The 23,453-nt window shown below is 41.0% G+C and overlaps 2 protein-coding genes across 2 annotated transcripts in view; both read right to left on the bottom strand.

The window, feature by feature from the left end:
- LOC118398987 (tax1-binding protein 1 homolog A-like) overlaps nt 1–23,453 on the bottom strand; it is a 259,070-nt gene that overhangs the window by 90,438 nt on the left and 145,179 nt on the right.
- LOC118393647 (putative palmitoyltransferase ZDHHC13) lies at nt 984–22,413 on the bottom strand. The gene is made up of 17 exons (XM_035786533.2): nt 22,262–22,413; nt 18,734–18,954; nt 10,949–11,071; nt 10,688–10,765; nt 9,671–9,815; nt 9,466–9,530; nt 9,129–9,291; nt 8,453–8,578; nt 8,031–8,164; nt 7,530–7,630; nt 5,731–5,855; nt 5,471–5,533; nt 5,198–5,291; nt 4,834–4,917; nt 4,560–4,717; nt 2,578–2,675; nt 984–2,432 (listed from the first exon to the last, which is right to left on the bottom strand). Exons 1-17 carry the CDS (start codon nt 22,283–22,285, stop codon nt 2,294–2,296), a joined length of 1,941 nt encoding a protein of 646 aa, XP_035642426.1. The 5' UTR covers nt 22,286–22,413; the 3' UTR covers nt 984–2,293.

The raw sequence follows: 23,453 nt of genomic DNA, 5'->3' as shown, positions 1-23,453 counted from the left end.
ACCATTAGCGTGTATACTACATTTCTTAAAACCTTGCCTTACCCTTGTCGAGTCTCAGCTGGATTTGTACCCATAGGATTTTGCGTCACAGCATTTACCAACACACCAAACAATGCCGAGAGAAGCGATGTCTAGCTTGTATAAACTGCACATTCCTTTCTTGTGTTCAAGGCAATGGAAGAAACAGCACTGCTGCATTTGCATAAAAAGGACATTGTTGATCTAAGAGTCATCATATCAAAGCGAGCTGTACGTCAAATAACCTGGACCAGCAAACACACCTGGTTACAATACAGACGGTCACCTATGGAAGGTGTATAGGATGGGTAGACTTCAAATGGCATGAATCAATTATAACCAGATGCTCTTCAAAATATATTGAAAGTGCAACACAATAGAATATAAGCGCACCTCAAAAGAAATCGGAAGCTTTGAGGCAAAAACATAAAGCGCCAAACAAAAGCCAACAAGCCGTTTAGCTAATAATCTTTCTCCACATTAAAAACAAATTAACATGAAAACAAGAGAGCGAAGGAAACATAATTAAGCCATATTTCTGTACTGTGTTAATGTGCTGCCTGGTGAAGACAGCTACACTAATATGCCTCCAAGCTGTGTTTTTAATTCATTATTAATAGATTTCATCTGCGCTCATAAATATGCCTGTGTAATTTAAATAAACACGGCAACGCTAATTACCAAACACATTTGCGTTAATCTATCCACATTTATGTCTGGGTGCCCACGCGCAAGCTGTTTCTAATTAAAAGTACATAAACTGCAGGAGGCTGATTCGGGTGTGTGTACATGGATAAAAAATAAATTAAAAACGGTCAATTTAAGTTTTACTTACCATGTCTTCACATGGGCTATGCAAGATCGATTGGAACATGAAGATACCAAATCTCTCCATAAACAGTCATGGGGACATAAATCAAAGCTCACATACAGTATCGAACTCAAAAGGCTTTCTGACACCATAGTAAAAACCAACTTGCAATGCTTTATTCCAATATCCAGTGCAGCGGGTTACAATGGCACATTACTTCATGTGGTTATGCAGAAAAAAAGCTGAAAAAAAGCAACATTGCTTGGATGCTAATATCATCACATGACATTTCAGGTCAAAATAAAAAAAAATATTAAACTGTCCAGTCTCATCAAAGCCACACCCTGTAAGACTTGCATACCATCAGTGTGACTTCAACACAAAAATGTAAACAGTGAATCAAATGTATCCCATGACATTTACACATGGAAATATTACTTGATTTCTATCTGTCGGAATGATATTCCACGAGAACATTTCTTAGCATGACTTGAAGCTATATATTAGCACATAAAGTCCTAATATGATAATAAAAACATAACTAATGGAGTAATGGGTCTTTCGTTTTGGTTACGATAACATAAGACAGTTTGTCATTAATCGAAATGACTGGAAATCTCAGACGGTTGCTTTAAGGCTGAAAGAGCATAGTTCGTAGGATGGTGGTTGGATATTGGATTGTTGAGATATGGGTTAAGTTCTGATTCCTTGCCTTCTCCCAATAGTGGGCATTAGTTCACCCTTAATGGATGTAAAAGCACTGCCAACAGTACACTGAACCATATTTCTTCCACCCGTTCATTCCTTCTAAATACACAAGGGGGAGTGAACGAGCACACACACCTCTGGGAGAGGGAATCGGAAACAGCAATGGTTTGTGTGTCCACTGTCGAGAGATGCTGGATAGAAAATGAGCATACTTAGGAGGTACAGTACCAGTATTAGAAAAACTGCTCTAGAGAAACTGTATGCACTGCATGCTCCAATCAAAAGAGTTCAGTGACTGACAAAGCAATGCTTTGCTTAAACTGTCTACGGTGTTGGTCCTTCAATCTAAAAACACTCACAGCCTCTTGCGAACACTGTAAAACAGACATTTAAAAGATCATTCTTCATAAAAAAAACACATGGATCAAAATATAACTATATATTCATAAAAACACTGACTAACTTAATATACAATTTAAGCCATTTTAAGGCTAATTTGACTTCACACAAATTATATTTCAAATGTTCCTTTTTCCCCCTCATTAATATATACCAGCATAAGGCAGCAGTAGTCTGTACAAAAAGCAAACACATAAAAAAAAGTCAGTACAACTTCCTCCATGCTATTTCCCTTTATAGTGGTGTTTCTTCACAGGCTGTCCAAAATTTACAAAAGATTAAAAAATAAATAAGTTTAATCCGTTTGGTCCAGAACGATCGTGGACCCAGCCCTAGCTGCCCTCTGACCCTGTGGGGTCAGACGATGTCGGGGTGGCCGAACATCATGTGGTCTCGGCCAGGTGGGTATTGCTGGGTCCAGTCGACCATGGCGGGCTTGAACAGCCCACAGCAACGCAGCTGGAAGAATGACACCAGGTTACGCACCACACCCAAACTATGGAGGGAGAGAAAAGAGAAGAATGGAGAAAGTGAAAGAGAAGCACTGGGCTACAATCCTAAATAGTGTGAGGGAACACTGCTTATTGCTTTCGTCACCAAGTAAACAGAATCGGCAGGTTAGCCTGATGAAGACCACTTACTTGTAAGGGTTCTGTCTGAGGGAGATGGATTGTGGGAGTTTCCTCTGGCGAAGCATCAGGTTTGCCCTCTCTGCGGTGGTCAGGCCGTAGAACGCAATCTATTCAGACAGACACACAGACACACGTCTAACTAAAATAGAAATGCCACTATGCCTCCAAATTGTCACTTCGGCTTACAAGTCGTAAAAAAATGATGATAAAACAACGATAAATAATGCATTCGTTTAAATATTTCCTAAAAAAAGACTAAAGCAAATAGCAGTTCAGCGCTCTTCCCAGCCCGGCATCATTAAGGCAGTGAGAGACATCTCAGTGTGAGTGGGGCCCCAGCAGGGGGGGACTGCCCTGGGGAAGGCGCAGCAGCAATCATGAATAATACACGCAGCGTTTGATTCTGAGCAAATCGAAAGAAATACACAGGAAAAACAATGTCAGCTCGAGCAAAACGAGAAAATCAAATAGTGTATGTAGCGCGAGTGCACATAGTAATGCAGTAGTTCTTTAACAGCTCTGAGACAACAGCGTTTCAAGACGTTATTCAAATACAACATACTTACAGTTGTAGCAGTGGAGGTTTTATTGTAGCATCATTTAGCTACTACATACACACACACACAGTAGAGGTCGACCGATTACCTTGGCAAGGAACCACAGTAAGTTGCTAGCTAGCATTAAACTTATCTTATAAAAAAACAAATCTTAACATAATCACTAGTTAACTACAAATGGTTGATTATATGACTAGTTTAACTAGCTTGTCCTGCGTTGCATATAATCAATGCTGTGTCTGTTCATTTATCATCGAATCACAGCCTACTTAATCTTCGCCAAACGGGTGATTTAACAAAAGCGCATTCGTGAAAAAAGCACAATCATTACACCAGTTTACCTAACCATAAACATCAATGCCTTTCTTAAAATCAATTACACAAGTATATATTTTTAAACCTGCATATTTAGTGAAAATAAATTAATGTTAGCAGGCAATATCTGCAAGCAGAGTCAGGGTATATGCAGCAGTTTGGGCTGCCTTGCTCGTTGCAAACTGTGTGAAGACCATTCCTTTCTAACAAAGACCGTAATTAATTTGTCAGAATTTTACATAATTATGACATAACATTGAAGGTTGAGCAATATTTAGCAACAGCAATATTTAGACTTAGGGATGCCACCCGTTAGATAAAATACGGAACGGTTCCATATTCCACTGAAAGAATAAACGTTTTGTTTTCGAAATTATAGGTTCCATATTAATGACATAAGGCACATATTTCTGTGTTTATATTATGTGTTTCTGTGTTTATATTATATCATAATTAAGTCTATGATTTGATATTTGATAGAGCAGTCTAAGCGGTGGTAGGCAGCAGCAGGCTCGTAAGCATTCATTCAAACAGCAAGTTTCCTGCGTTTGCGAGCAGCTTTTAGCAATGCTTGAAGCACAGCCCTGTTCATGACTTCAAGCCTATCAACTCCCGAGATTAGGCTGGCAATACTATAGTGCCTATAAGAACATCCAATAGTCAAAGGTATATGAAATACAAATGGTATAGAGAGAAATAGTCCGATAATTCCTATAACTACAACCTAAAACGTATTAACTGGGAATATTGAAGACTCATGTTAAAAGGAACCACCAGCTTTCATACGTTCATGTTCTGAGCAAGGAACTTAAACGTTAGCTTTTCTTACATGGCAAATATTGCACATTTTACTTTCTCCTCCAACACATTATTTCAACCAAATTGAACACGTTTCATTATTTATTTGAGACTAAATAGATTTTATTTATGTATTATATCAAGTTAAAATAAAAGTGTTCATTCAGTATTGTTGTAATTGTCATTATTACAAATAAATAAATATATATATATAAAAATTGGCAGTTTAATCGGTATCAGCATTTTTTTGGTCCTCCAATAATCGCTATCGGCGTTGAAAAATCATAATCGGTGGACCTCTAAAAACACACACACAGTTACCTGGTAGAGCTGTATGACCAGTAGTATGGAAGCCCAGGCGGTATGGAAGAAAGCTAGACAGAAGATGCCCAGTACCCAGGAAGAACAGCCCACCAGGGCAGAGATAACACCCCACACACCCTCCTCCTGGTAGTGCAGCGGACAGTGCTTTGACCAGTCTGGCAACAAACACGAGAATGTCAGGCAAGAAGATAATGCATTTACTTAAGAATGTACACAAATAAAGTGCAATAAAGTACTATTGTCTACATGACTAATTGAGACTGTCACTCACACATGAGACATCCGTAGAACATCCACGCTCCCATCAGGCAGAGAGAGAGCAGGAAGAGAACAAAGAAGTGGTGATTCCTGGCACCTGAAGGAAGTAAGGATGGGTGGAAAGAAGACCGAAACTTGGTCATTAAAACGTATAACTCTGGTGCTGACAAAGTGGCTAATGCTGGCTGTGTATTTGAGTCAGGTAATCTTAGAATACTATATTTCCAAGTGTTCAAATACTAGTTGACTGCCACTACAATGACTGTATTCCACTACACAAACGTATTAGTGCGTATTGAGGCTTAGGGTAGATTATCCTACAAACGATATCTATAATATACAGTAGACAAATATATAAGCTCTGTGGTTTTAGTTACCTATGCAGCCATTGATCCAGATGGAGTGATGATCCTGTTTTGCCACGCAGGCGTCACAGGAGAAGCAGTGATTTGCCCTCATTGGCTTCTTCATCTGCATAACCGAAAAACAACAACCAATCAGCAGTTCTTCATATCACCACATTTCCTAAAATGTGAAAGCTTCAGCAAAAACATATTTGTTAATTGGAAGTCTTCAATATGCCGCTAATAGCTATGGTTTGAGTAAATGTGTTGGAATGTGACTGGCCTACTTTGGTCCTTGTGGCTTACCATACAGGAAGTGCAGAAGATCCTGGGGTCCAAGCAGCCCGCCTCTGCCAGCAACACCACATTCTGTTGGAGACACGGAAGACTAACAAGATCAAAATCACATCCATGTCATTGAAGTAGATAGGCGGCTATGTCACATGCCAACTTCCCCTCGAGCCTGACCCGGGTAAATGTTGTGACCTGTCCATAATGTTTTCTAGCAGTCTTTTTTTAAAACAATAGTGATGGAACAACGCCTCTCCCGATGCCCTGCTCCTTACCATCTTTTTCTCTTCCTCGGTTGCCTTGACGATGCCGGGGTCAGTCCTACAGGAGCGGAGGTAGTAGTAGAGCAGAGCTGTGGCGTTGAAAGTGAACAACACCTGTACCGTGGCACTGGGACAATGTAGGGAGACGGGTTAAGGACATAACGGCACACCAAATACAGTAGGTGTATGCCAACCTACCCTGGAAGTCATGTTCTACCTGATAATTCAATTGCACCCACCTAGTGTCCCAGGACTAAATAAGTCCCTGATTAGAGGGGAAGAACAAAGAAAACACAACTGACAGTTCCAGATTTGAATTTTATGGGTATGAAACACAGTATATTGCATTAACTACTTTAACACTTAAACCATGACACTGGACTGAGATGTACTTGGCGCAAAAGCGTGGCGCAGCGATAGTGCTGCAGCCTCTCAAGCACATATATTACCCATAGCAGCATGGGTAGAAAATACCACCCGAACCCTATACTTTCGTGCTGTCTCCCCTGTATACACTGTACCCCGCCTACCTGCCATCTGATAAAATATGCAAGGAGGAAGGAGCTCCGGCTCTCCTTAACCTCTTCAACCTATGGGGGCGCTATTTCATTATTGGATTAAAAAAAACGTGCCCGTTTTAAGCACAATATTTTGTCACAAAAAGATGCTCGACTATGCATATAATTGGCAGCTTTGGAAAGAAAACACTGACGTTTCGAAAACGGCAAAGATATTATCTGTGAGTGCCACAGAACTGATGCTACAGGCGAAACCAAGATGAAACTTCAAACAGGAAATGAGCAGAATTTGAGGCTCTGTTTTCCATTGTCTCCTTATATGGCTGTGAATGTGCCAGGAATGAGCCTGCCTTTCTGTCGTTTCCCCAAGATGTCTGCAGCATTGTGACGTGTTTGTAGGCATATCATTGGAAGATTGGCCATAAGAGGCCACATTTACTAGGTGTCCACCCGGTGTCCTTTGTCTAAATTGGTGCGTAATCTTCAGCTGCAGGCATTTTCCCATGGGATTCAGAGGGGAAAGCACACTTCCACGAACGATATATCATCGAAGAGATATGTGGAAAAACACCTTGAGGATTGATTCTAAACAACGTTTGCCATGTTTCAGTCGATATTATGGAGTTAATTTGGAAAAAAGTTTGGCGTTTTGATGACTGAATTTTCGGTTTGTTTTGGTAGCCAAACGTGATGTACCAAATGGAGCGATTTCTCCTATACAAAGAATCTTTTTGGACAAACTGAACTTTTGCTATCTAACTGAGTCTCCTCATTGAAAACATCTGAAGTTCTTCAAAGGTAAATTATTTTATTTGAATGCTTTTCTGGTTTTTGTGAAAATGTTGCCTGCTGAATGCTAACGCTAAATGCTATGCTAGCTATCAATACTGTTACACAAATGCTTGTTTTGCTATGGTTGAGAAGCATATTTTGAAAATCTGAGATGACAGTGTTGTTAACAAAAGGCTAAGCTTGAGAGCTAGCATATTGATTTCATTTCATTTGCGATTTTCATGAATAGTTAACGTTGCGTTATGGTAATGAGCTTGAGGCTGTATTCACGATCCTGGATCCGGGAGGGCTCGTCGCAACAGGTTAAAGAGATGGGCTTGGTTAGGCTGGACTAGAATGGACTGGATTGAATTAGACCGAGATAGACTAGGACAGTCAATGACAGGGGAGCTTTTTAAGTGTTGATTTAGTACAGTGTTACATGCCAGGCAAATACAGAATGTAGAGTGCTGTGCTGGGTTGGAGTGCGAGTGTCAGTAGAGGCCCTGTGTTAAAGGATATCAGGCAGGAACCACAGGCACCAGGTGACCAGCATCCAGAAGACTGATGCCATGAGAGCTGTAGCAGGAACCAGCGACTGCAGGGCCTGGCTCGCCAACTGCCTGCAAGTGCACACACACACTTATTGTATACGTTATAACATTGTTTCAACTAATAGAAGTCTTGAGTGAAAATTAAAAATGAGTTGTGCCATAAATGCTCCTAGAGTACATTTTCTACTCGTGTCAGCAAACGACTGCCCAGGGAGATTTGACAAAACCAAGCACGGACAATATGAATAAAAGCAGGCTACTACTAGTCAGTATGTGAGCACCATCTTGCGGGAGGTCCCTAGTAATACCAACAGAGCTCTCGACATGGGGTGCACTGCAGATCTCTCAATGCATCTCAGTTAACTAGCAGTTGAAGAACACTCATAACAGCTGATCAACCCTAACCGCTGTGATGGTGTGTGGTCTCGTCTACTGGATTGACCACGGGCAGGCCAATGTGCGTTCTCACCGTTGGGCCAGGTTGACCACAGCCATCACACAGGCCAGCAGAACCCCTTTCAGCAGCCAGGATTCTGAGCTCAAGTCAGCGATCGCTCCCAAACTGCCCAGCACAGCAACGCTGAACATAAACTGAAGACACACCTAAACAGAGACCAGGACACAGAGAGATAATCAAGTAAATAATCTTTAAAAAGAGAAATACTAGTATTAATTTCAACCACAATGCGAGGAAAACTGCAGCGTTGGGATCTCTATTTTAAGCAAGAGGTGAATTATTGTTCTCCCTTATGCTGTCGCACACACAATACTAGAAATATGGGTTAACATCTCTCATAGACATTTGTTGAGGATACGAAAGTGTAGTGCCCCACACACCCTGTGTGTTGAAGTAACATAGGCAGAGGAAAAGTGTGTTCGTGGTGTCCATACCCTGTATCGGTTAACTAGGCGCAGGCAACGGGAACTGGAGCGTATCCTCTCCTGCTTGATGTGGTTGAGCATGTGGATGAGCAGGGGACTGTGTACCTGGTGGGCCAGATCTATGGGAGTGTGACCCTGAGGAGACAAACGCAACACAGTCACACTCGCAATCCTTAGTTAACCTCACACACTATAGTCACTAGGGCCATCGCTCATCCATATATTTATATGTACATATTCTTATTCATCCCTTTACATTTGTGTGTATAAGGTAGTCATTGTGAATTTGTTAGATTACTTGTTAGATATTACTGCACTGTCGGAACTAGAAGCACAAGCATTTCGCTACACTCACATTAACATTGGCTAACCACGTGTATATGACCAATAAAATTTGATTTACTATAGCAAATAAATATGCACATTTTCATCTTTTAAAACAGGCCAACACATGTATCTCAGAGCCTTCCTTATATGTTAGTAACATCCTGAGTATGATGCATGTATCGATTTAGTCTATTAATTTATAACCCCCCCCCAACCAGAGGTGTGTAACTGTGTGTGAAGACAACCCATTGCTATATGGCAGCCAGTGTCCTCTAGGAGCTCACATTTATGATAGGATTAATTAGTGTGTGTGTGTGTGTGTGTGTGTGTGTGAGAGAGAGTCTGAGTAGGTTCTCACGTTGGCGTTCTCGGCATCCACGCTAGCCCCGGCCTCCAACAGGACGTGTGCAGCGTCCACGTTTCCCGCCAGCACGGCACAGTGCAGGGGAGAGTTCCTGTTCACTTTGTCCACCGCACTCACCGACGCATTGCATTTCACCAGGAAGTTAGTGGGCTCGGGCCTGCATTCAATTATTAGTTTATTGACTTCAGATATCCCCACCCTAACACTAGCCATGACCTTTTTAACTAGTACATTACCAAAACAGCCTAATAGGCCAGTTATTGAGGACATATGTTATTGTAAGAATACATGGAAAAGAAACAAATAATCATTGGGTTGCAGGGAAACGTACCCAATGATTTTCTGTGCTGCCAACATCAGGGGTGTCTGCCCATTTGAGTCAGGAAGGTCAACTTCCTACAACAGAAAAAATAGAAAATAAACACTCATTGAAAAAAAGGGCATGTTAGACTGAAGGGAGAATAAAAGAGAAAGCACAAGAATAAAAGCGAGAATGAGTATGGCTGAGAGAGGAAAAGAGAGCAAGAGTCCCTCACCTGTCCCTTGGCCATGAGGTAGGCTGCTATGGGCATGTGTTGGAAGAGGATTGCCAGATGCAGGCTGCGGTAGCCCTCCCCGTCTGTCATAGATGGGTCTGCTCCGTACCGCAGCAGCTGGATCACCATGGAGAGGTGGCCCTGCCTGTCCACAGACAACCAAACATAAAATCACCAAACCATATTGATATGTACCCCATAACACAATTCATATCTCGGATCTCGTGCTTCTACACCTGCATTGCTTGGTGCCTACCCTGACATGACGTTTTGATAACCATGTAAATCTCTCTAGGATAAGGTGACTTATCAATATATTTTGCCTTTATTTTATGAACCGCTAATTTGATGCCAATGCGACTGCCATAAAGGACTATAAATGCAATGATCTGGACGAGACTGCCGAATTGAGGCAAAGGTAAGAATCTCTGAATTAACAATCTAATGTTAGCTAAATGTAGTAACGAATAAAATGGACAATTATGTGAACTGTCTTGTGCAAGTTTTAAATTGACAATACCTGTTATCAAAGGTGTCAGCTAGAGATGACGTGCAGGAGCTTGCACGGAATTGTAGTCTTGCATGAGGTCTACTTTGATGATAAATATAGGCAAATATAATGCTAAAAGTCCCCTTGTCCGAGAGAGATTTCCCTGGTTATCAAAACGTCACGCCAGGGTAAGCGTGCACGAAACACAGCCCTTATTTTAAGCGCTTCTAAAAAAAAATCCCCTATGGAAAAAAATATTGGAACCATTTCCATGTTTGGCTCTATGACACAGTAAATGAGAACTTGCCTCCAACCAAATTCATTTGAATAATTTAGTCCAGGCCATTTTTTTTTTAAACTTTGAAGTGGATCAAACAAATACACTTGTGAACAATGCAAGTTTTCCATTTAAACGTATCTGAGAAGAAATAGTAAATCATGTCAGGGTGCCAATATATTTGACCGAAACTATAAGGGTGGATAGAGAGGGAGAGAGGGGTGACCTTGCCTACCAACAAAGCAATTACCTTATGGCCCAATGCAGTGGTGTGGAGTTCAGGTCACCACCTAGCTGGTCTATGGCGGCCCCTTTGGATATATAATACCTACGAAAGAGCATTAAACAGACATCTTAAAAATACACCTACCAATGTCTTTGCACAGGAATCTTCCGCTTAGCATGGGTTCCTCTTTGGGAATGACATTGGCTTGAAAAAAACTCCACATTCAAAATCTAAATGTAAAACTACATTCCTAAATCAGACACATGTTTGATGTAGAGCCCTTACTTGACCACCTCTGCACGGTTGTTAATGGCTGCCCAGTGTAAGAGGGAGACATTCTCCTTGTCAGGCTGCCTCACATCGTAACCAGCCTCCACCAGTTCCTTACATCGGTCCAGGATACCAAACCTAGAATCCAAGCACAGGGGACAAGATATTGAAAATCGATCCACTCGCACATAGAATACAACTTTCTATCCATCGATCTATCCCTGGTCAAATATTCTGGAAGGTGTACTGGAATATAAGCATGAATCAAAAGGAAAATCTGGTACACTAAATGAGGTTACCATTTTTACAACTAGTGGTAAGCTACAAGATTCTGTCATGTCATATCTATGTACTGACACTAAGGGTAGGTATTTAGTCATGTTCATAAATTGATGCCATGGCTTTTCTGCATTTGGTCAGAAAAGTTATGGTAGTTATTAGCATGCTTGACTACAATGACATTTACATGGTCTGGTTGGAGAACAGAAATGTTGAGTTTGAGAGAGAAGTTGACCGGAAGGATGCAGGATTTTCACAGGAACAAAACCAAACACATGGTCTCATGTGGGACCAGTGTGGGGAAATAGAAGTATGAAAATGTATGCAGTCACCCATGTAAGTCGCTCTGGTTAAAAGCATCTAATAAATGACTAAAATATTGGCACCAAACAGAATTTAAGGAACACCAGAAATATTGACAGATTTGATTCTGATTTAGCTTAGAATTATATAAATAAAGGCATATGCACATCCCTGAGTAAGTTATCAATTTCCCTGTGCCATCCAAATTTGTGCAGAGCCAAGGTAACATGACTAAAGAAAGTAGTTTATCAAACCAGAAATTCGCAGCACTCTAGTGGTTTAAAACAGCCCCGCAACATGGTTTATAAAATTATATAAAATGTGCACCAACTCGCATAGAAAGGGACTAAAGTACAGTAGCTCCGGTAATATAGAGCATAACTTTTGAGTGGCTTGGGCTAGAAACACACGGTTTTAAGTGATGTAAAAGCTCAAGCACAACTGTCACGGTGCTCCGGTTTCCTCTTTGGCAGTGGAACTCAAGAGACAGCGTGACAGTGAAGTCAGACTGGCCCGCTTGGTCTTACAAGCGAAATAAAAAAGTATCCACTTTGCGCAACCGCTCCAACAACTAAGAAAACCCATCACTCTCTGCACAGCCCACTCATCATCATGGCTAAATAACATTTTAAAAACTGATGGAGATGCGCAGAAACAACAGACTGATTAAAGCAGCTGAGTCACGTGTGACAATTTATGAAGAACTCATTCTGAACGACATCACTCTGAACTCTTTGATATTCTATTTATAGAACGCATAAGGTTGCATTCTGTGCTCAGTCATTCATTTTGATATAAGAAACACCATTATTTGTTGGTATCAAGGAGGGGATTCGTTTAAGCCAGCCCGGGCAGGCATAGCGGGCAGCCTGCCATGAGCCAGGTGCCCTATTCTGGCTAACAGCAAAGTCTGCTTAAAACAAAAGTGATGTAGGTTAAACACTAGTATTCGGTATTTTCACATGCAAAAGTGATACGTTTTTTAAATCAAAAGCAATCTCACTTCCCAATAAAAACTACACTGAACATAAAGATAAATGCATCATGTAAAGTGTTGGTCCCATGTTTCAGGCATTGAAATAAAAGATCTCAGAAAGGTTCCAAATGTTCCATAAAATAGACAAATCCCAGTTCGTGAGAATTTCTCCTTTGCCTAGATAATCCATTCCCCTGACAGGTGTGGCATATCAAGAAGCTGCTTAAACAATGTGATTATCTACCTGTACATGATCATCTGATCATTTATCACTCCAGTGTTAATCTGCAATATTGTAATTATTCGCCTACCTCCTCATGCCTTTTGCACACATTGTATATAGACTCCCCTTTTTTCTCTGTGTTATTGACTTGTTAATTGTTGACTCCATGTGTAACTCTGTTGTCTGTTCACACTGCTATGATTTATCTTGGCCAGGTCGCAGTTGCAAATGAGAACCTGTTCTCAACTAGCCTACCTGGTTAAATAAAGTTTAAATAAAAAAAATTAAAAAAAATACAGGTGCACCTTGTGCTGGGGACAAAAGGCCACTCTAGAATGTTCAGTTTTATCACACACAAAAGTTATGAGGGAGTGCGCAATGAGGGAGTGCGCAACTGGCATGCTGACTGCAGGAATGTCCACCAGAGCTGTTGCCAGAATTTCATTTAATGTTAATTATTCGCCAACGACATTTTAGAGAATTTGGTAGTACGTCCAACCGGCCTCACAACCCGGCAACCACGTGTACGGCGTCTTGTGGGCGAGCGGTTTGCTGATGTCAATGTTGTGAACAGAGTGCCCCAAGGTGAAAGTGGCGTTCATGGTCGAAAATCCATGTAATTTATGTATAATACTGTTTATGCATCGAATATGGTTTCTCAGTACTCTCTCATCTGTGTCTGTGGGACTGAGTTGGGCCTCTTGGGCTTGGTGCTGGCAATTGATTTATGATGGCTTGGAGAGAGAACCTACAGCCTGCATTCCATAGAATGAGTTGGTGTTTGTATACTGTGACCTACCAGGGAGGAGATGTCTCTGGTGTGGACGGCTGATGGGAGGAACCTCGTCTTAGGGGCCAAACCCTGGTTTCCACACAATTGGAAGAGTCTTCACAGTAAACGCTATCTGGCTGGGGGATACTCCTTTCTCACATACTAATCCTAACCTTTGACCTATTTCAGACATCTGCAGTTTGTCACTTATTCAGGAGGATGTCCCTTAACTATAAAATACTGTGGCTCAGTTCTGCTCGTTGGGCTCTCGGCAAACACTTAAGCGTGGTCTATGACCAGCTTCAGTATTGCAATAATTAAAACAATATTAAAAAATGATTGTTTGAAGAAATAAAGCCTCTCTCGCTTGGTTAGAATTTCCACCACAGGTTATGGTATGGGCAGGCATAAGCTACGGACAACAAACGCAATTGCATAAAAAAAATTAATGGTCATTTGAATACACAGACGACGAGATCCTGAGGCCTGAGATCACTGTGACGAGATCCTGAGGCCTGAGATCACTGTGACGAGATCCTGAGGCCTGAGATCACTGTGACGAGATCCTGAGGCCTGAGATCACTGTGACGAGATCCTGAGGCCTGAGATCACTGTGACGAGATCCTGAGGCCTGAGATCACTGTGACGAGATCCTGAGGCCTGAGATCACTGTGACGAGATCCTGAGGCCTGAGATCACTGTGACGAGATCCTGAGGCCTGAGATCACTGTGACGAGATCCTGAGGCCTGAGATCACTGTGACGAGATCCTGAGGCCTGAGATCACTGTGACGAGATCCTGAGGCCTGAGATCACTGTGACGAGATCCTGAGGCCTGAGATCACTGTGACGAGATCCTGAGGCCTGAGATCACTGTGACGAGATCCTGAGGCCTGAGATCACTGTGACGAGATCCTGAGGCCTGAGATCACTGTGACGAGATCCTGAGGCCTGAGATCACTGTGACGAGATCCTGAGGCCCATTGTCGTGCCATTCACCAAAGATTAAGATAGGCAAAAGAACGCAAATACAACGCAAATACAGATACTGGACAGAAGAACTCTGCCTAGAAGGCCAGCATCCCAGAGTCACCTCTTCACTGTTGACGTTGAGACTGGTGTGTTGCGGGTACTATTTAATGAAGCTTCCAGTTGAGGACTTGTGAGGCGTCGGTTTCTCAAACTAGACACTCTAATGTACTTGTCCTCTTGCTCAGTTGTGCACTAGGGCCTCCCACTCTATTCTGGTTAGAGCCAGTGTCCACTGTTCTTTGAAGGGAGTAGTACACAGCGTTGTACCAGATCTTCAGTTTCTTGGCAATTTCTCACCTAGAATAGCCTTCAGTTCTTTGTTTCTTGCCATTTTGAAGCCTGTAATCGAACCCACAAATGTTGATGCTCCAGAATAAATCAGCCAAGACCTCAGAAAAATGTGTAGACCTCCACAAGTCTGGTTCATCCTTGGGAGCAATTTCCAAACGCCTGAAGGTACCACATTCATCTGTACAAAAAAATTGTACTCAAGTATAAACACGATGGGACCACGCAGCTATCATACCACTCAGGAAGGAGACTCGTTCTGTATCCTAGAGATGAACGTACTTTGATGCAAAAAGTGCAAATCAATCACAGAACAGCAAAGGCCCTTGTGAAGATGCTGGAAGAAATAGGTACAAAAGTATCTATATCCACAGTAAAACGAGTCCTATATCAACATAACCTGAAAGGCCGCTCAACAAGACAGACACCACTGCTCCAAAACCGCCATAAAAAGCCAGACTACGGTTTGCAACTGCACATGGGGACAAAGACTGTACTTTTTGGAGAAATGTCCTCTGGTCTGATGAAACAAAAATAGAACTGTTTGGCCATAATGACCATCGTTGTTTGGAGGAAAAAGGGGGTGGCTTGCAAGCCAAAGAACACTATCCCAACTTTGAAGCTTGAGCGTTGCAGCATCATGTGGTGGGGGTGCTTTGCTGCAGGAGGGACTAGTGTACTTCACAAAATAGATGGCATCATGAGGTAGGACAATTATGTAGTTCTATTGAGGCGAACTCTCAAGACATCAGTCAGAAAGTTAAAGCTTGGTCGCAAATGGGTCTTCCAAATGGACAATGACCCCAAGCAATCTTCCAAAGTTGTGGCAAAATTACTTAAGGACAACAAAGTCAATGTATTGGAGTGGCCATCAAAGCCCTGACCTCAATCCCATAGAACATTTATGGGCAGAACTGAAAAAGAGTGTGTGAGCAAGGAGGCTAACAAACCTGACTCAGTTACACCAGCTCTGTCACGAGGAATGGGCAAAAATTCACCCAAACTATTGTGGGAAGCTTGTGGAAGGCTACCTGAAACGTTTGACCCAAGTTAAACAATTTAAAGGCAATGCTACCAAATATTAATTGAGCGCGTGTAAACTTCTGACCCACTGGGAATGTGATGAAAGAAAAGCTGAAATAAATCACTCTACTATTATTCTGACATTTCACATTCTTAAAATAAAAGTGGTGATCCTAACTGACTGAATTTTTACTAGGATTAAATGTCAGGAATTGTGAAAAACTGAGTTACCTCTCTGGGATTTAAGTCAAAACTGTAACTTGGCCACTCAGGAATATATCCTGTCTTCATGGTAAACAACTCCAGTGTATATTTGGCCTTGTGTTTTCGGGTATTGTCCTGCTGAAAGGTACTCAGTAATGTGTTTTAGTGGATTTGCTCAGGCTTCCTTCTTTTTGCTCTGTCACTTAGGTTAGTATTATGTAGTAAAACTACAATGTTGTTTATCCGTTTTCTCCTATCACAGCCATTAAACTGTCACATTGGCCCCATGGTGAAATCCTAGAGCGGTCCATTTCCACTTCTGCAACTGAGTTAGGAAGAACACCTGTATCGTTGTAGTGACTGGGTGTATTGATACACCATCCAAAGTGTAATAAATACCTTCACCATGCTCAAAGGGATATTCAATTTCTACTTTTTATTTATACCCATCTACCAATAGGTGCCCTTCTTTGCGAGACATTAGAAAACCTCCCGGGTCTTTGTGGTGTAATAATTGTTTGAAATTCACTCCTCGACCGAGGGACCTCACAGATAATTGGATGTGTGGGGTACAGAGAAAAGGTAGTCATTAAAAAAAGAATTTTAAACCCTATTATTGCAGAGTGAACCCATGCAACTTATTTGACTTACGAGTCCTGTTTATTGACTACAGCTCAGCTTTCAACACCATAGTGACCTCAAAGCTCATCATTAAGCTAAAGGACCCTAGGACTAAATGCCTCAACTGGATCTTTTACTTCCTGACAGGTTGCCCCCGGGTGGTAAGGGAAGGCAACAACACATCTTCCACGCTGATCCTTAAAACGGGGGCCCCCCAGGGGTGTGTGCTTGGTCCCTTCCTGTACTCCCCGTTCACCCACGACTGCAAGGCCAAGCACAACTCCAACACCATCATTTGTCATGGACTACAGGAAAAGGAGGGCCTAGCATGCCCCCATTCACATCGACAGGGCTGTAGTGGAGCAGGTCGAGAGCTTCAAGTTCCTTGGTGTCCACATCACCAAAAAATGATCATGGTCCAAACACACCAAGACAGTTGTGAAGAGGGCATGACAATGCCTATTCCCCCTCAGGAGACTGAAAAGTTTTGGCATGGGTCCTCAAAAAATTATACAGCTGCACCATCGAGAGCATCCTGACTAGTTGCATCAATGCCTGGTATGGCAATTGCTCGGCATCTGACCACAAGGCGCTACAGAGGGTAGTGCGTACGTCCCAGTACATCAATGGGGCCAAGCTTCCTGCCATCCAGGGCCTCTATACCAGGCAGTGTCAGAGGAAGGACCTAAAAATTGTCAAAGACTCCAGCCACCCTAGTCAGAGGTTTGCTCTGCAAGCAGTACCGGAGTACCAAGTCTAGGTCCAAAATGCTCCTTAATAGCTTTTACCCCCCCCAGCAATAAGACTGCTGAACAGTTCATCAAATGGCATTTTTGTTCCACTGCTGCTACTTGCTGTTTATTATCTAGTCACTTTACCCCTTACTTAAATGTACATATTACCTACTAACCCGTAACCCCACACATTGACTCGGTACCAGTACCTCCTGTATATAGCAACATGTTATTTTTTTTATACTTTCGTTTATTTAGTAAATATTTTCTTAACTCTTATTTTTCTTAAAACTGCATTGTTGGTTAAGGGCTTGTAAGTAAGCATTTCACAGTAAGATATACACTGGTTGTTTTCGGCGCATGTGACTAACAACATTTTATTTTATTTGTTAAGCACATATTTACTCCTGTGCTTAAGGTTGAATACTTATTGAAACAAGACATTTCAGAAGTTCCTTTTTATTCTAAAAACATAATTCCACTTTGAAATGATGGGGTATTGTGTGTAGGCCAGTTACAAAAAAAATCTCAATGCAATCAAATTTTAGATTCAGGATGTAACCCAACAACATGTGGAAAAAGTCCAGGGGTGTGCATACTTTCTGAAGGCAATGTTGATGGGAGGGCATACAGGCTGTCGACTATTAACGTGTAATTTGTCTAAATGAGTAATGGAAACACTTCAAACACTACATTTTTATTCAACACTAGGTTTTGCAAAATAGTGTTTGAGCACTGCACAAGTTAATGGAAACCGCTAATGGTTGAAATGACACAGACCCTGTATTCAAGAGCATGTGTCTCAAACAAATAGCAAGCTAAAGTCAGCTGGCTATAGTTAATAACTTCTGTGTGTAATCATTTGGGCTATAGAAAACATACAAGCAACTATAATTTGCATCTATCAACTATAATTACAGCACAATTTTTAATACAGATTGCACTCCAAAATTCCCAGTAAGGAAACAAGTTTGTTGCGTGGAGTGCATGCGGACAGTCTCCAGAGAAGGTAGTTATCACACAGGGAGAAGATCTGTTTGCGAGAGTCACCCGCAATTTATTTTTATTTTTTTTACAGATCTACACGATTCACATAGATGAATATTGCCAAAGAGTGACAAGTTTGCAATCCCTGAAAGCTATTCAGTCCTCAGTATTGCCGTTTGGCAATTCTTACTGCTCTGATCACTACTGCTTTGTGGATCTCAAGGGATGATTTCAAATGAAAATATATTACCCATATAGTGCACTACTTTTGACCTGAGCTATGGGGCTGGGATCAGAACAATTGCATTGAGTGGGCATTTATAGGGTTTAATATGAGACACAACAGTGGTGAATCTTACTGTGTTGCTTTGACAATGTCCCAGCTGCTGCTGTCATCCATATGCGACCGTTTCTTGGGCTGCTGAGTGGGGTCTATCATCTGGTCAGCTCGTGGGCCAAATTGGCCATGGAAAGCAGGCATGAACCCGTGCGACAAACCACCGCCGTGACCCCCGAATCCATGCACCGCAGGCCCATGCGAGTGACCCCCGTGGCCTTGGCAACTGTCATGGTTGTGAACCTGTGAAATACACAAAAAGAGAGAATGGGTACATTATCAACTGTAGATGGAAATTCTCGATTTTGGTAAGTTTGCCTGACTTGCAAATAGATGGTACGCAGTGATTGACATTAAGGGTTGGCCTACTGCCTGGGGCATTTGAACTGAGCAGTCATGCAAGTTGAGCGTGCTCGGAGGTTGACCCATTGGGCAGGTGATAAAAAAAAGACAAAATCATGAAAACAACCCAACTGCAAAGAATTCCAGTAGCCTGATCTTTCTGGTTCCTCACCATTGTTTAAGAAAAAGACAGACAATTTATGGCATTTAGGCAATTCTATGGTAATGGAATTGCACTGAGACTCAAATGTATGCCACAAAAAAAAACATTGATTTCAAAGTTTAACAAACCATTAAAACTCCATGTACAAGGACTACTTTGAACAACTTACACTGAAGATTTTACAAAAAAACATTTAATGCAAGAACTGTGCAGCTGCAAAGTGTGCTAAAAGAATTTCGGTAAAATCTCCCTCAGTTTAAAAAAAATAAAATATGTCCAAGTTTTCCAAACATTCAGTTAAATCCCTGAATTAAGATTCAACAATGTTTGCAGAATGAAATGGGGCACCAGCTATGACTAATCTATTATTTTGGTTAACTACAGTAAGTGAAGTGGATTTACACCCAGTAACGGAATTGCGATAACAGAATTTAATCATGGGTCCCTGATCTGTACTCCACAGAAATGCATAATTATGGATATGAATGTCATTCTCTTCATGGTAATGCATCCTAAATAGGTATACAAAAGGTATATCCTCCTTTGCATATGTGGGTATTATTCTACACACTGGCAATTATGTTAATGAGCTTTGCCCCCAAACAAGACCAAATAGGTTGGTCCAGCCAAATCTGAACCAATTATAGATGTTTATTTTTCACACGTTTGAACATCAAAGTACAGCACAGTTTAGCGCAGTACAGTAAAGCACAGTATAGTTCAGTAGTAGAGTATAGTACATTAATTTACTCAACTCATGTGCTCTACTGTGTAATGTAGTATACTTTTCTTTAAAAAGGTGACTATGGGTCCTGGCACCCAGTAAAAAGGCTATCACTAGGAAATGGCTACAAAAAGACCCTCCCACAGTGACACAATGTATAGACATTGTAGAAGAAATACACCACATGGAGCGTATGACCTTTGCTTTAATTAAGAACTCAGCAGGAGAGAGGTCAAGAATACTGGGAAAAATGGGTTTCGTACTTGGAAAAGGTCTAATTCAAAAATGTCAATGTAACGAATATGATATGATGATGAAGGTATGAAGTGCACTGTAACTGCCAGATCTTTTTTTGTTATTTTATTTGATTTTATTTGTACTTTCTTTGTGTTCCTACAATAAAAAATAAGTATAAAAAATCCATTTAATAAAAGGTGACTAAGAAGCACTCATTATTTCAGATATAACATGTCATATTATACAGCATATAAACACTAATTAGGTCAGGAACCAGATAGGTAGCCTAAGAATTACTAAGGCTATATATTTTATGGCCTATTTCAATTATTTCAAGGCTATAGCCTACAGAGTGCGACACACTAGGCTGGCAGGAACATGATATTTTGGTAGGCAATTTATTTTTGTAATCATTTACTTATTAAACTTGCATTTGGAATTTCTTGTAAAAACTCATTCTTACATAATATGTTGTAGACAAAATAATGAAAAGGGCTTTGTGGTAGCTTCAATAATGACACAGACTTGAAGTTGAACAAGTCATTGCATGAATAGATTTTTTTAATGCACGACTTGGCCTTAACTCGACCCATTCTTCCTGGGACTCGACTTGAGAGACGGACCTAGTGACTGGAAAAATAATTACAATGGCTGGGTATAATGTGTTGCGTTCCAACAGGATTTTGTTGCCAACAAACAATGCATAAAAGGTTGTATAGCAGCATAATAAAATACCAGGTAGGGCGTGGGCTATTTAATTACGTTTTTCATTCACCATGTTTACTCCGAAAAATGTCTGTCCTCACTCTGGTAGCCTATGGACAAACATGAACTTCTTCGGGATCAGTGTCGTGTCCACAGGACGGTTAAGCTAACGTAGGCTAATGCGATTAGCATGAGGTTGTAAGTAACAACATTTCCGAGGACGTAGACATATCTGATATAGGCAGAAAGCTTAAATTATTGTTAATCTAACTGCACTGTCCAATTTACAGTAGCTATTACAGTGAAAGAATGCCATGCTATTGTTTTAGGCGTGCACAATTTTGAACATGAAGTTATTTATAAACAAATTAGGCACATTTGGGCAGTCTTGATATATTTAAAAAAATGCAACAAATGTAATGGTTCATTGGATCAGCCTAAAAAAAAAAGTGTACATACACTGCTGCCATCTAGTGGTCAAAATCTAAACGGCACCCAGCCTGGAATAATACATTATGGCCTTTCCTTGCATTTCAAAGATGGTACAAAAAAATACAGCAGTTTTTTCTTTGGATGATCCTTCACCAGATCTATTGTGTTACATTCTCCAACATTTCCACAAACTTTAAAGTGTTTCCTTTCAAATGCTACCAAGAAAATGCATATCATTACTTCATGGCCTGAGATACAGGCAGTTAGATTTGGGTATATCATTTTAGGTGATTTTTTTTATTCTTTATTATTTTTTATGGAAGGATCCTTAAGAGGTTTTTACCAGCTACGTGGTGAGTTGATGCCTATTCGGCAGCTAGTTAATTAGGTGAATTGATCATGCTACTCTGTACTATATGCGTTGTTTGTTGGCAACCTTGTACTTTCCTACGTTTTTAGAAAAGATTCCCGTTTGAACGTTTCACAAATTATACCCATCAGTGACTTGATCCCATATCTGGGAAACAGCCAACAGTTGATAGACCTAGTTATGCTAGTTACTGCAGCTTTGTTAGAAAGTCAACTACCTAATACAGTTTCCCAGTTCTACGATACACACATACCTAATCAACCTAGCTACAGTAGCTATACTGAATAACGTCAGCTGCATAGACGATGACAGTTGTCTGAAATGTTGTTGGTAATCTAACATTACATACCTACTGATCAGTGCTAGTTTAGTTATTAGATATACATCTGCCTTGACATGCTTGACTGCTACCTCTTCTCAATGGCATTTCCCCAAACTTGCTGCCAATTCATGAAGCGTCCAACCTTAGGCTAACTAGCTACCTAGCTAGATATGATGGCTATTTTAGCACCACTCTAAATAGAAAGCAAGTATTCCCTTCCTCTTCAATCAAGAATCACTGTAAAGTTAAACTTACGCCGTTATCTCCCTTCCAATCCATTGTACAGCCAGAAATGTGACGAGAGGACAACTAAAATCGTTTAATTTTGCGCGAACTCCCTTCGGCCTCAACTTCCTTCTTCTTCTTCTTCTTCTTCTTCTTCCTCAGTGATTTTATATGGCGGTTGTCAACCAACTAAGGTGCATTACCTCCGCCAACTGGACGGGAGTGTGGCCAAGAGAGAGTGAAGGTCATTCTGAGTTTAGTGGTGTAGTCATTGTGCGTTTCAATTGATATTGTTAATTCTGTCTATCTATTCCGATTTTAGAGCACTCTCAAACAGAGTAACTGATGAATTTACAATATGCCCGGTGGCAAAAAAATACCTTTATTAAATTGTTGCCAGCAGCACAGTTAGTCACCAATGTTATGGATAACATGAAAACAGCCTAACCAGCTCTACTAGGTCGAGTAAAATAGTCAAGAGTGGGGGTGTTCTCTCATTTGTGTAAATAGCCAACGTTAGCCAGTTAGCTTGAGTGCTTGACTACAGTTGAACGCTTGCCAGAGCGTCCAGTGTACGCTCCGAATGCTCCGAGAGCGAAACGCTCTGAATTTATGAACCTATGAAATCAACAGTCTGACAACGCTCTGGATTTACGAACGCCCAGAGCGCACTCTGGCACTCCAGATTGAATTTATGAACACACCCGAAATCGTAAAAAGTCTAGCTAGTAATTTGTTATGCTAGCAAAACGTTGCATAGCACCAGCATCAACTTCCGGTATACAAGCAAAGCTCTAGAACTCTCAACTGGAATGATTGTGAGAGTGGATCGTTTACAGTATACTACAATGAACGAATATTATATAGTATATAGTCATTATGTAGTATGCAGTATGTTAATATGAGTATTCAAACACAGTTTGAAACACAAGGCTCAATAGTATTTTGAAAGTGGTGGGGAAACATCCGTCTGGCTGGGAGGTGTGCTCTTTGGATACAGTGGAACATGTTCTATTTCAGTGCCAAAAACATGTTAGCGAAAGGGAGCGATTGTTAGTAGATTTGAGGAGTAATGGGGTTGAAGAACCAGGATTAAGTGAACTCTTGGGGGAATCTTCAGGGGATGTAGTACTTAATTATGTATTTAGGGAGATGAGATTATTGGGTAGGATTTTGACCTTAAGAATTATGTGAATAATCAAGTCAATAAACATTGGGTAGT

The sequence above is a fragment of the Oncorhynchus keta genome, chromosome 20 (assembly GCF_023373465.1).
Source record: "Oncorhynchus keta strain PuntledgeMale-10-30-2019 chromosome 20, Oket_V2, whole genome shotgun sequence".
NCBI lineage: Eukaryota > Metazoa > Chordata > Actinopteri > Salmoniformes > Salmonidae > Oncorhynchus > Oncorhynchus keta.
Note: the sequence above shows the minus strand (reverse complement) of the source record. Positions and strands in the feature narration are given on the sequence as shown.